At 44.4% G+C, this 14774-nt stretch overlaps 1 protein-coding gene across 1 annotated transcript in view; it reads right to left on the bottom strand.

Annotated features, from left to right (window-relative positions):
- Positions 1 to 234: 234 nt before the first annotated feature.
- Positions 235 to 14774, bottom strand: part of LOC310784099 (solute carrier family 12 member 2) — a gene marked incomplete at both ends in the record, with an annotated part of 45071 nt that continues 30531 nt past the window's right edge. The window contains 14 exons of the mRNA XM_083645075.1: positions 235 to 373; positions 1536 to 1603; positions 2511 to 2646; positions 4783 to 4869; positions 5079 to 5190; positions 5290 to 5400; positions 5649 to 5780; positions 5912 to 5991; positions 6854 to 6960; positions 8881 to 9021; positions 10114 to 10225; positions 11565 to 11664; positions 12364 to 12519; positions 13814 to 13915. Of these exons, the coding sequence (XP_083501201.1) occupies positions 235 to 373; positions 1536 to 1603; positions 2511 to 2646; positions 4783 to 4869; positions 5079 to 5190; positions 5290 to 5400; positions 5649 to 5780; positions 5912 to 5991; positions 6854 to 6960; positions 8881 to 9021; positions 10114 to 10225; positions 11565 to 11664; positions 12364 to 12519; positions 13814 to 13915 (1583 nt within the window). The remainder of the gene's footprint in view (positions 374 to 1535; positions 1604 to 2510; positions 2647 to 4782; positions 4870 to 5078; positions 5191 to 5289; positions 5401 to 5648; positions 5781 to 5911; positions 5992 to 6853; positions 6961 to 8880; positions 9022 to 10113; positions 10226 to 11564; positions 11665 to 12363; positions 12520 to 13813; positions 13916 to 14774) is intronic.

Below are 14774 nucleotides of genomic sequence, written 5' to 3'. Positions count from 1 at the left end.
TGTGTGCGTGTGCGTGCGTGTGCGTGTGTGTGTGTGTGTGTGTGTGTGTGTGTGTGTGTGTGTGTGTGTGTGTGTGTGTGTGTGTGTGTGTGTGTGTGTGTGTGTGTGTGTGTGTGTGTGTGTGTGTGTGTGTGTGTGTGTGTGTGTGTGTGTGTGTGTGTGTGTGTGTGTGTGTGTGTGTGTGTGTGTGTGTGTGTGTGTGTGTGTGTGTGTGTGTGTGTGTGTGTGTGTGTGTTAGGAGTAGAAGGTGAGGACACTCTGGTGGTTCCCTCGCACCAGCAGCAGAGGGGGCTGCAGGTCTTTGGACAGAGTCTCCAGCCAACACATGTAGAGAGAGCTGGACACCGTGCCTTTCCTTGCCAATGGCATGCTCCTGAGAGAGAGACACAGACAGACAGACAGACAGAGAGAGACAGACAGACAGGCAGACAGGCAGACAGACAGACAGACAGACAGACAGACAGACAGACAGACAGACAGACAGACAGACAAACAAACAGAGATTGTCTTAAAACATAAATAGAACTATGCCAAGATTTACATTGTTCTAAGTAAATAGTCGGTGTTCCCCTTACAACCATAACAACATCCAAAACAATGACTAGACTTTTTTTTTTTTTTACTACAGTGATTCTTTTTTTAACCAATCAAATTTAAGATAGAAGAAAGAAGGGGCGGAGCCTTCAGTAGCTGAGGAATACAAAGTGATGTCGCTGCAGTGTCACCGCATGAGCAACAATGTATCCTTATTGGAGCTGCAACCATTCATCCATCACAGTTAGTCGTCAACTATTAAATTAATTATCAGCTATTTTAATCATCTTTTGAGTAATTTTTAAAATATGTGTTTCAAGATTAATATAAAATACTCATTGAATAATAATTTGTGTCTGATGGTCCCCCCCCCCCCCCCAACACACACACACACACAAAAAGGTTAAAATATCGTGTTAAAATGACTTGCCCTCCTTCTGCCTAATTAAAAAAAATCTAAAGTAACCAATCAGGGTGATCTAGAACCTAACTAGCCAATCACAGCATACAACACGGGCTTTCAACACAATAGGCTGGTTTGAGTTGACTGCTGCCTCGCCTGGAAAGCAGACGAGAGCAGGCGAGCGCAGTCAGGTGAGGCGTCAACAAGTCGAACACCCCCGACTGCACACTCACTGCTGCTTTTCTTCTTCTACAGTTTTGCTTAACAGCGCTTTGTAAACAAATTAAAACATGGTGAATCTCTTTCTCGTACGGGTGTAACGGTAAAAGCTGTGCCCACGGGCGCGTTTGACCGGATGGGGAAACCAAATCATTATGGGGTTCATAGTTGAGTGGGTGGAGGTGAGTTGAAGGTGACTTGGAGGTGAATTGGAGGTGAATTGAAGGTCAGTTAAGGTGAGTTGGAGGTGAGTTGAAGGTGAGTTGGAAGTAAGTTGAAGGTGAGTTGGAAGTGAGTTGAAGGTGAGTTGGCAGTGAGTTGAAGGTGAGTTGAAGGTGAATTGAAGATTAGTTGAAGATTAGTTAAAGGTGAGACTTACATGACGATGAGCTTGGCGGTGCTGGAGTGTTCCTTCAGCAGCTCGTTCAACCGGATCTGACGGTTCGTCTGAAAGTCACACATCATCATCAGCATCAGCATCAAACCTAATCTTCATCATCTCCCTTCTACACACTGCAGGGATTCAAGTTTTGCAAGGATCACCTCCCCCCCCCCCCCTCCATCTGTGAAAGCAAATTGTGTGTTTCTTGTTGTACTACTAATTTCAGCCACAAGAGCGCACCACTATCCCATGTTCTAAATAGAGAGCCAAAGTGAAACGTCACTTCCTGCTTTCTCCCTGTACCAGCGCTGAAAAAATATGAATGGCGATGGACGGAGAATACGGTTACTTTTTTTGATCCCGTTTGAATTGTGCCACGAGGTGCCAACGCTAATTTTGTCAATTTAAAATGTAACTTTGCATGTCAAGAAAGTCAGTTTGTCGCCAAACTGTTGCACTAGAAGTTATTAATCAGAAAAACTACATACACTGTCGCCTAAGTGACGTCACTTTCTCTACCGGCAAAGCTGAAGACCGGCGACATGCCACGAGCTTCCACGAGCTATGTAGTTTTTATACGAAACCCCTACCTTTCAGTTTGACGACAAACTGTGACTTTCTTGACATGCAAAGTTATGTTTTAAATTGACAAAATTAGCATTGGCACCCCGTGGCACAATTCAAACGGGATCCAAAAAGTAACCTTATTCTCCGTCCACCGTCATTCATATTTTTCGCAGCGCTGGTACAGGGAGAAAGCAGGAAATTACGTTTCACTTTGGCTCTCTATAGGACTAAACAAAGCTTTAATGTTTTCTTCCAATCTTTAGAACATGTGCACCCTTGTGGCTGAAATGAGTATTACAAGAACAAAAAAATTAGAAATGAGCCTTGAAAAAAGAAGAAAAAAAGGACTGACATCACATCACAGAGAGGCTGACATCACATCACAGAGAGGCTGACATCACTGACCTTGGCCTTGTAGAGCTCCAGCTCGTTGTCGGTGATCCTCCAGGGCTCCTGGGCCTTCAGCCGCTCAGCTGCCTCCTGCTCCATGTCATCTTCCTTCAGCCTGTACGGCTCCATCAGCTCCTTGAAGCTCAGCTTACTACACACACACACACACACACACACACGGGCACACGGGCACACACACACACAGACACACACACACACACGGGCGCACACACACACACACACGGGCATGGGCACACACACACACACACACGGGCGCACACACACACACACAGGCACACGGGCACACACACACACACACACACACACACACACACACACACACACCAGCTCCTTGAAGTTCAGCTTACCGCATAACACACAAATACCTGCTCAATATCCCCCTTTTTTCTTCCCAGAGTGTCTCAGTAAACTGGGCGTCAGGCTTTTAAATTCAAAGTCCCATCTGATTGGAACAACCTGCCGAATTCTCTTGTTTCTAATTGTGTTTAATTCTTTATAAATGGGTTGTTGGGTGTGGGTGGGGCTTGTGGCACGATCTGATTTCACCAAGTAACAGTTGTTACTGGACCAACATTTCCTAGGACGGGCCAGGAAACCCCGCCGCTGAACTAATTTGATTGGTCGGCGCAATTGCTTCTTCCTGAAAACGTGTGGCAAGGAAAAAGATGTGGTTAAGATTAGGCTTAGGTGTGAAAGAAGTGCAGCCCAGGGTGAGCTCGGTCCTGTGGCTTAATGGGTCAGATTCTTGCCTTTTAATCTGAGGACTGAGGTTCGATTCCCAGTTGAACCACCCATCTTTATATTAGGGTTAGACAAGTACAACAGTGTGGTTAGGGTTAGGGTTTGGGTCTGGTCGTTGTTAGATAAGAAGGTAAAGGTAAAGGTAAAGTCCCACTATGTGTGAAATTTGTTCTCCGCATTTGACCCATCCCCTGGGGGAGCGGTGAGCAGCAGCAGCGCAGCGCTCGGGAATCATATGGTGATCTAACCCTCCAACCCTTTGATGCTGAGTGCCAAGCAGGGACGCAAATGGGTCCCATTTTTATAGTCTTTGGTATGACTCGGCCGGGGATTGAACTCACGACCTCCCAGTCTCAGGGCGGACACTCAGACCACAAGGCCACTGAGCTGGAAAACCCTAACCGTAATCTTAACCACATCTTTTTTACGTGCCGCACGTTTTCAGGAAGAAACAATTGCGGCGACCAATCAAATGAGTTCGGGGTTGGGGTTTTCCCGGCCCGTACTAGGAGGAAATGTTGGTCCAAGAACAACTGTTACTTGGTGAAATCAGTTTGTGCGGGAGGCACGAGTGTGTGGGTGTTGTATTTGTATGTGTCTATCTGTTCTGTACCTGTAATGCTCTTTTGGTTTGTTGTATTGTAGATCAATACCCTTGAAAACGAGATGATTCATCTCAAGGGGTTTATCCTACAATAATGGTCATACAAATAGAGAGCCTAACGTCCCTCCCCTTCCGATGTGTGAAAAAAGTATGGTAGTCAACCGCGAGAGCTAATTGTTTCATTCCATTTCAATTGTGTGCCATGAACTACATTATATGATGTTTGTCAATTTAAAATGTATTATTATATTTAGAAATTATATTTTGTGATTGTTTTTCTCTATTGCTTTGTCTTCTACTATTGATGTGACTGCTGCGCTGCATAGTTGCACTGAGTCAAATTCCTCGTTTGTAATCTGATTACTTGCTGTGGCTATCTTGAATCTTAAAAGATAATTTTGCAAGTCAAGAAAGTTGCAGTTTGTCGCGTTGGGGTCCTGATCACCCTGTTGGGGTTTATTTCATGATAATGACCGGCTTGCTATATGTACATCATCCTGCTTATTACACGGCTACTTTCTAAAGAAAGCTAAGCTACCGTGATTATTTTATTTTTATTTTTTGCCACCGGGTGTCACGGATGAGTTAAATTGATTGATTGATATGACTGAACGTGGTCCTCCAGTCTTTTAGAATAGCGTGCATGCATAGTAACGGCCTGTTATACCTAGCAGTGGTATGTTATACAGAAAACACAGACAGTAGAATGCCGTGATTGTCCGATTAGAATCAAGTATTCAACAAAGCTCTGTGCTGCTTCCTGCTTCAGTCTCTGGACTGAACTGGCTGAACTGAGACAGGAACTAAATCAGGTTAACTGAATTAAATTCAGCACTGCTCAATATAATTAATGTATTCACTCAATCCAGTCCAACTGAATTTGACTGAACCGAACTGAAGCGACTTCCTCAGAGCTCTTACTTGTGTTTCTTGGGTTTGGTGTTGATGTCTCCCAGAACGTGGATGTCGGAGAAGTCGATCCTGAAGCGACTCAGCAGAGTGGCCATGCTGCCCACACAAAGGAGGAACACAGATCAGGGTCAGAGTTTACACACACAATCTTCTCCAGTCTGCAATGAGTTAGAATCCATAAGCTTTACTGCCTTAACCCCCATCAGTCAACCTGACGGTGCTCAGGAGAAGCAGACAGGTAAACAGGAAGTGACTCACACTCTGTGGTCTTGGAGAAGCAGACAGGTAAACAGGAAGTAACTCACACTCGGCGGTCGTGGTCGATGCGGTTGATCTTCCCTCCGATGAAGACGCGGATCCTGCAGTCGCCCCACTTCTTCTTATTGGTCAACAGGTACGGAATCAGCAGAGTCAGGCCTGGAAAACAATGAGGACATTTATATATATATAACAATGTTCCCTTTACCTTCTAACACTGAACCCACCATAGGTACCAGCACAGTGATGCGAGCTCACCTCCGTCGTCAAACAGCCACCAGACGTCGATGGTTCCTTTGCCTTGTTTCTTCTTGAACTGCTGGCTGTTCTCCAGCAGACGCTGGTCTGTCAGGCTGAGAGGAGACTTCTCTGCAGGACAGACTTTCATGAATAACAGCTAACAATGGGAACGAATAACACACCTACATGAATACCCAAACTCAATAATGTAATTCAGTTAGTCAGTGACTTTGCCTCCAAAATCAATAGAATATGAAGTCAAGGGCATAATTAATTTCAGTTTTCAGTCTGAATTTTACTAGGGTGATCATTATTGTCTACAGCTTCTTTCTTTCTTTTGTTTGTTTGTTTGTTTGTTTTTTCTTTCTTTCTGTCACCTCTCAGTATGAGCGGGCTGCTCTGGTTGCTGGTGGTTTTGGATGGGCACGAGTCAGAGTCGGAGTCCTTAGTCACCGCAACCACAACGTCCTGCACACCCACTGGCTTCTCCTGAGATGACACCAGCTCATCTGACAGACAGACAGACAGACAGACAGACATAGTAATAAACAGACAGATACAGTACAGCAGATACTGTAGATCTATATACAGATGGATAGACTGGCAGGTACAGCAGACATGTACAGGTGGATAGGCAGACCTTGTCCCTGGATGTGGGAGATGTCCAGTCCGTCCGGCAGACGGAGGATCACCACTCCAAACTGCAGGTCAAACGCATCACTGGAATAAGGAACATTCAGTTCAATTCAATTCAAAACCTTATTGTCCTGCAAAGGAAATCTGGTGTGCAGTTTAAACAACTATGCACACACAAAAATGAAGTGAGAAGATGATTGACTATTCTATGCATCATTTTACAGCATATTACAGAACAAGCTTTTATGAAAAGGAATTATTAACTTTTATATGAGGCCACATGGAGAGGATCTCCATGTAGACCATGAACTCTGAACACTGGTGTCCCTCAGGGCTCAATCCTGCTTTTCTGTGCACTAAATCCCTCGTCCTCTCATGGCTTCCACGATCCCCGCCTCCCTGCCTCCCTCCATGCCTCCCTCCCTGCCTCGCTCCCTCCCTCCCTGCCTCCCTCCCTGCCTCCCTCCCTACCTGCCTCCCTCCCTCCCTGCCTCCCTCCCTCACTCCCTGCCTCACTCCCTCACTCCCTGTCTCCCTCCCTGCCTCCCTCCCTCCCTCCCTGCCTCCCTCCCTGCCTCCCTCCCTCAGCAACACAAATTGATGGGTGCTGTTTTAAAGATATTAGTACTTGGATGTCCGTTCACCACCTCAAGCACAATGACAACATGTCTGTTTTACCATACTTACTATAATACATACTATAAATATATATACGAGCTTAATAATATCTTGAAAAGTTGGGGAAACTCCATTTCCCAATGAAAAGATTATGTTAAGGCCATGTTTCCCAAAGTAAAAATAAGTTGAGTAAAGGGTTTCTCAAATAAAAAAGGTAGGCCAACTGTGTTTCCCAAACCTGTTTGCCAAAATAGAAAGCAGGTAAACCCTCAACTCCATCCCTGTGTAAACCTGCTAGCTCTTTATTTGAGTTGGCCTGGGTTCTTACTGTATGGTGTTGACGTAGATCTCCACGTCCCTCAGGTCTCCATCACTCCAGTTGTTCTTGAAGCCCATGACCAGCGTGTTTGGCTTCAGCCGGCCCAGACCAGCGGCCTGCACACACCAGCGGGACACAGGGGGGCAACAGTCTGCTGTTTTCAACAGATTTTTTTATACAGCTGACACTCTGGATATTCTTTGTCTTTTTCTCTTGCACCGATCAATAATCCCTCTAGTCTACAGTATTCTTCTATCTATGCACATGTGAGTTCGAAAATATGAATTACCTTCCAACTGAAGACATACAACTTGACAGCACTTTGCACAGTAACAAAACAAAGCGATGAAGCATAAAAAGAGGAAAAGATAGGAACACTTTATAATAAGCTACAGTATTATGAAGCTAAAATTATGCTATTGAAACAGTGCCTCCTTGCTCTTCTACAACCATGGTGTTATATCTTCAATTGTTCTCTTCAAACAGGTGTTGTTCCAGATCAACTGAACTGGGCCAAGCTCATCTCACTATTTAAAGCTGATAATCCATCATTATTTTCCAATTACAGACCGATTTCTTTATTACCATGTCTCTCTAAAATTCTTCAACAAATAGACTAATCGAATACTTAAAGGAGAATCAGTTATTATATTGGGGAAAAAATCTCTTATGTCTCCAGTAAATTTGACAAAAATAAAAAATAAAAATTCTGTCAAGGAAAAACTTGTATCCTTTCATTTCTTATGGCAATATAGTTTGGGCAAGCACATTCACAGTCTTTCTTCCATGGTTTTATTAGAAAAACAATTATTAGATTGGTCACTAACTCTAGCTGGAATGCTCACACTGTCCCATTATTCCAAACTCTGGAGTTGTTAAACATATTTGACATCAATACATTTCAGATAGTATTGTTGTATTTCAATTTCTCAACAATTCACTTGCCCTTTTTTTGGACAGTTGCTTTGTTACTAGGTCTCTCATCCATTGTTAACTGCTGATCTTTTACACAGTCAGTTCTTCAGAATTAACTTTGGCCAGTTCTCAATCAAGTACAGAGGTCCAATCACATGGAACAGGCTTCACCCTCATTTCCTATTTTTAAGAACACACTAAATGAGGTATGATAACAAGGTATGAAAGCAGTGAAAACAATTTGTAGCAAACCCTGTACTTATTTCTTTCTTTTTCTCTGTATTTTTGTTGGTTTACCTGTTTATTTGTTTTTTCTTTTCTTTTCACAAATAGTTTTTAACTCGTACGATTGTCAGTTATTTTTTGTTTATCGTATATAGTGTTTTATTTACTTATGTTTGTTGTAAATTAGGTCAGATACTATAAACCGCCTCCTGGGTTTCATTCCTCACCTGCACAATTTTGCAATGTAACATGTTGTATTATCTTTTGTTATTTCCTTCTCTGTGTGAATAATAAATATAAACATAAACATAAAACATAAATAAGGGTACATTAATTAATACTTAATAATGACCAGGGTTTCCTACAGAGCCGCACTGCTATTGGTCCATGATCGGCGAGCTGCATGATCACTGTGACAGGTGACAGGTGAATGCATATATGTATTACTGTTGTGATTATGTACCTACTGGACTTGAGAACTTGAGTACACGTGTACTTGTACAACGGAGTGACAATACATATCTTGAATCTTTTGAATCTGTCAATCACGCCCCAAAACATAGTATGATTTATCATCTATTTCACTCTAAATGGGACCATAATTTACTAAATGAACTGTATTGAAGCTAAATGCTGTATTGAAGAAGATTTGAAACTGCATGGCGATTGAGACCAACTAAACTTATTGGGAAAGTGTTTACTGAGGTAAAAATTCAAGTGAGAAGTATAGGGTCATTTCCCCATTGACTTCTTCAGACTTCTTTTTGGAGCCGGTGGAGTCAGTCACCCCCTGCTGACCATTTGGTAGAATGCATGTGAGCTCGGCATTAGCTTCACTTTTCAGAGCCAGAGGTTGGCCCTTGGTTGAATGTGTGAGTGATTGTGAGTGATTGTACCTGCAGCAGGAACTGCGCTCCGTGCCTCAGGCTGTCGGACAGGACCGCAGTATAAAAGGCTTTGATGCGTTTCTGGTGCAGCCAGCGCTGGCAGCGGGCGTGGTCCTGAGACAGCTCCTTAAAGTTCGGCCTGCGTGAAACCTGAAACAGAGAGGAGAAGCTGGTGATGAAACATAACCTCCATGTTTCAGGATGTGAAACATCTTTGGTCATCGTCAGGTTTTGGCGTCAGTCCCTCTAATCACACCAAGAGATGTTCAACCATCACACAGGAGAGATCCATGGTAGGTTGAAGAGGAGAGGGAAGTGTTTCTCCACCACAGGAGCAGGACAGAGAGCAGCATTTGTCAACACCACTGGCATCTGCATTACATTGCTGGCTTTCATGGAGAAGCTAAGCAGGTTTGACTGTGGATACTCCTTGGATGGGAGACTGGTGCTGGAAGTGGTGTTGGAGAGCCAGTAGGAGGTGCTCTTTCCCTCTGGTCTCATGAATAATCTCCCCATTCCCAATGCCCCAGGGCAGAGACAGGGACTCTGTCCTAATAGTGAGCACTCATCTTTCGGATGAGAACGTAAACCGAGGTCATGACTCTCTGTGGCCATTAAAAGATCCCATATGCACTCTTCACAAGAGTAGGGGTGTAAACTCGGTGCCCTGGGGGGTGTAACCCCGGTGTCCTGGGGGGTGTAACCCCGGTGTCCTGGGGGGTGTAACCCCGGTGTCCTGGGGGGTGTAAACTCGGTACCCTGGGGGGTGTACCCCCGGTGCCCGACTAAATTCCCACACAGGCCTTCCTTCCATCATGGCCACCTAATAATCCCTCGTTACCTAATTGGCTCATTCAGTCCTCAACTCTCCACCGTGAAAGCTGATGTGTGGTGAGCGTTCTGGCACAAACTGGCTGCTATGCATCACCCAGGTGGATGCTGCACATTGTGGTGGGTGAGTTGAGTCCACCCCCCCTCCTGATGAGATCTAACAGTGTGAGAGGATCAGAGGGGATTTAAGAGGATGTGTTTTACTGTGATTTTACGGCTCTAAAAACCCCTTAGCCGTTGTAAAGTCTGTGTAAATCATGGCCTGCTCAGAGTGTTTTTAACAACATGTTGAAACTGTTTCCAGTTTTTGCGTGACAATGATGCCACTTGTTAAGCACATACTCTCACTGCCAGAAGGGGGAGACAAAAGTCACGCACTATAGCTTTAAATGTCAGCTGATCTGTACTCACACTCCTGACGTGACCGCAGACCATGAGGCCCTGGTTCTTGGTGAAGGAATGAACCAGGTGAAGCAGAGCGGGGCGAGAGTTTGGATATCCAGTCAGCACCAAACACTGCGGTCTGCAAGAATGGATTATACATAGTCAGAATTATGACAGTTATTTGATAGGGTTCCCACACTGTTTGACGTCAAATTTAGTTACTTTTTTCAAAACTGTATGCCAACATCTCATCCGCTATTCTGTATCTCCTTGTTCCAATGCTTCACTGAAACTTTAGCTGCTTAGGAAGTTAAATATTCAAACCCAAGATTTCTTTTTTTTTTTTTTGCTGCTCCATTACCTACATCAAACGTAATAAAAATAATCATAATAATAATCATCTTGATGCCTCGTGCTTCATTTCATACACATTTCCTGTTATATAGCCTGCCATGATTGGTGTCTTTGGAAACGTTGGGATCTGGAATATAATTAAAAATAACGTTTAAATGAATCTTGGCTGTGCAACATGTTTGTAATAATGATCGTCCTGCATGAGGGACCTCAGGGTAGAATGGTTTTACTTTCAATTATTTGTATGGTGAAATCCAAGCACTCAAAACTGACAGGTTTTGTGGTAAGACATGATTACATAGATCCAAACTAAACATCATAATAAAAGTACCTACCTACGTAGCTAGCTACCTAGCTACCTAGCTATAGTCTTATGCTCTACTCTTGATCTTGTCTAATAAATTATGATGAAAACCTGCTGCAATACAAACGCACAAACATCTAACGGATGGGAAGTGTTAATGCTTGGATATTGATGAATCCGGGTGTGATACTTTACTTTCAATGCTATCACGGCTTCTGATTTTCAAAAACCTCCTGATTTTGTTATATAGTTCTGATTTCACTTGTATCACATATTTTCCCTCGCCAACATTTAGTCAAAATTTGGAGCATTATTTAACCCCCTTCCTGACAAGCTAGCATGTCACAGTTGATACCAGTGGACGCCTTAGCTCTTCTAGTTTCATATGATATCAGGACCTAGCCTAGGCACTAGCCTTAAAATGAGCCCGCTACAGCCTCTGAAAGACAGTGATATCACACTGCATGACAAACCTGCTTCCCGGGCAAGTAAATGACCACATACAAACTCAATATGCGGACACTATGTGGTACTTTCCCCCACTTTGCCACAAAGTGCCACAAAGACCTGCAAAGTGGATCTGTTTGCAGTTGTGCAAAGTCCCGGAAAGTAGGTTTTTCATGAGCCGCGGACAAAAAGCCCCCCCCCCCGCCTGCACTGCAGAGATGATAATTACAAGGATTTTACTGTATAAATAATATTGACAGTTGGGATAGCAGATCATCACCAAACAGTGCACTCTACAGGAGAGGAATATACACAAAGTGGGACTGGAACCTCTAACCCAGTTCAGTGTTAGTGCCTTGCTCTAAACCCTCACCTGAAGTTTTTCACATGGTCTTCCACTCCGGTGAGGTGCAGCGTGTGAGTCAGAGCCTGGTTGTAGATCAGAGCCTGAGTGGACGAACCCCAGTTCACATCTACAGGAAACAAAACAAAAGAACACACACACGCATGCATGCACGCACGCGCGCGCGCACACACACACACACACACACACACACACACACACACACACACACACACACACACACACACACACACACACACACATGCATGCACACAAAATAATATATCATATTATTAATAACAATTAACATTAATAACAACAATGGTTTCAGCTGCCACCTGTGAGGCTGTTTTAAATGGATTAAAAGTACCAATTATTTTGAAATCCACACGGCTGCTTGGAAGGCAGTTATTCAAAGGGGAGATTTTTTTTTGCACTATTCCGACTGGATTAAGTAACATAAAATTAAGGTCTCATCATATGATTGGTTAGGGAATATGGAATTCCCCCTGGGGGGTCCTCTCATAGAAATTGGTTAAACAGAGGACAATATCAGACTGCACTAAAATGCAGTCTGATATCAGACTAATGTGACCAGAAAGGTATCACAACCTATCCACTCACATTGTAAAGCGCTAAAAGTGGATTACAGCGTCCACACATGGCAAGCACATAGAAAGAACAGCTGATAGCACAGAATAAGAGACCTGTGTGTGTGTGTGTGTGTATGTGTGTGTGTGTGTGTGTGTGTGTGTGTGTGTGCGTGCGTGCGTGCGTTGGTGTGTGTGTGTGTGCGTGCGTGTGTGTGTGTGTGTGTGTATGTGTGTACCAGGCTTCATGTAGCTGACGTAGATGTAGAGAGCGAGCACGATGAGCAGGGTGACCAGCGCCGCCCACCAGTTGATGACAAACATGACCACGCAGCACAGCACCGCCCCCGCCAGAGACACCCACTTGTTGTAGTACTTGAAGCTGGGGCGCCACCCTGTGGTGACACACAGGGACATGATGTGATTTAAAGAGAAAAAGAGTCAACACCCAATTGACGAATTCTCCCTGCTGTCCCAGTCGTTGCTTCACCCCCTCTGCCGATCTGGGGAGAGTTGTAGACTAGCACATGCTTCCTCCAATACATGTGCAGTCGCCAGCCGCTTCTTTTTAGCTGACAGCGTGGAGTTTCACCAGCAGGACGTAGTGCGTGGGAGGATGACACTATTCCCGTCAGTCCCCCTCCCCCCCGAACAGGCGCCCCAACTGACCAGAGGAGGCACTAGTGCAGCGATCAGGACACATACCCTATTAATAATATTAATTATATATAATAATATATAATATTATTATATATAATAGGTTATTATATAGCTCCCCACCCGTAGACACAGCACAGCACTCTCTCCCTGCACTGGGAGAGAGTCTGGCTGGTAATGCCTCCACTCTGGGATAGCGGGAGAAAAGGCTCTGTTTACCTTTACAACCATGCATCCACCGAAAGTACCGAGCAGGCCTGCTTTATTGCACAATCCAAATCTTCGTCAAAACTCCACATTTTCAGCGTGTAGCAACGAGCTAGCGTTCCTGTTGCTTCACAGCGGTGCAGAGGCATTTCAGATCAACAGATTTGACACGCAGGGAGTGGAAAGGGATTTTCTTCCGCTGACGACTGAAATGGTCGGTACCAATGTCAGAGCTTATACCAGCAGCGTGCTTCTGTGAAGTCAGAGTAAGCCAGAGGTAACACGGGGCCTCGAACCTGCAACCCTCGTGTTGGTAGGCAGAAAATCTACCGCTGCACTTCTCGGACACCTCACACATTTCTTTTTGACTTGGAGAATACAGTCTACCCTTGTTTTTTTATTAACAAATCCTGTCTTTGTCATCTCAAATGGATGTGAACGTATTTCTACAAACATTGCTGCATGTAGTAGGAATGAGAGTGATGTCACATCGTTTTACCTGGAGAGTTGGCCAGAGAGTGATGTCACATCCTGTTTTACCTGGAGAGTTGTCCAGAGAGTGATGTCACATCCTGTTTTACCTGGAGAGTTGGCCAGAGTGATGTCACATCCTGTTTTACCTGGAGAGTTGGCCAGAGAGTGATGTCACATCCTGTTTTACCTGGAGAGTTGGCCAGAGAGTGATGTCACATCCTGTTTTACCTGGAGAGTTGGCCAGAGAGTGATGTCACATCCTGTTTTACCTGGAGAGTTGGCCAGAGAGTGATGTCACATCCTGTTTTACCTGGAGAGTTGGCCAGAGAGTGATGTCACATCCTGTTTTACCTGGAGAGTTGGCCAGAGAGGCGTGGAAGACGGAGAAGTTGATGAGAGCGTAGGAGGCCAGGAAGAAGTTGGAGATGATGGGAGCGATGACGTTCAACTCCGCTGAGAGAGAGAGAGAGAGAGAGAGAGAGAGGGGGGAGAGAGAGAGAGAGAGAGAGAGAGAGAGGGAGAGAGAGAGAGAGAGAGAGAGAGAGAGAGAGAGAGAGAGAGAGAGGGGTGAATTTCAGTTAGCTTGAGAAACAGCCAGGATAAATACTTTTTACTATTATACCGGCTTATTACATTTCAGAGCATGTACTTCTTTTTTTACTTTTATTTGAGTAAAAAAGTTGAAGTAAAGTATCAATAAATATGTCAGTATTTTTTTAAGTAAGTCACTGGAAGTCACTGGAGATAAGAGCGTGTGAGGCGTACAGCTAATGAGTACAGCAGAGTGTGATGAGTACAGTAGAGTGTGATGAGTACAGTAGAGTGTGATGAGTACAGCAGCAGAGTGTGATGAGTACAGTAGCAGAGTGTGATGAGTACAGCAGCAGAGTGTGATGAGTACAGCAGCAGAGTGTGATGAGTACAGCAGCAGAGTGTGATGAGTACAGCAGAGTGTGATGAGTACAGCAGAGTGTGATGAGTACAGCAGAGTGTGATGAGTACAGTAGAGTGTGATGAGTACAGTAGAGTGTGATGAGTACAGTAGAGTGTGATGAGTACAGCAGCAGAGTGTGATGAGTACAGCAGAGTGTGATGAGTACAGCAGCAGAGTGTGATGAGTACAGCAGAGTGTGATGAGTACAGTAGAGTGTGATGAGTACAGCAGAGTGTGATGAGTACAGTAGAGTGTGATGAGTACAGTAGCAGAGTGTGATGAGTACAGCAGCAGAGTGTGATGAGTACAGTAGAGTGTGATGAGTACAGTAGCAGAGTGTGATGAGTACAGCAGTAGAGTGTGATGAGTACAGCAGCA

The sequence above is a fragment of the Poromitra crassiceps genome (assembly GCF_964638095.1).
Source record: "Poromitra crassiceps genome assembly, chromosome: 10".
NCBI lineage: Eukaryota > Metazoa > Chordata > Actinopteri > Beryciformes > Melamphaidae > Poromitra > Poromitra crassiceps.
The sequence above is the reverse complement of the archived record's forward strand: the minus strand, read 5'-3'. Positions and strand labels throughout refer to the sequence as shown.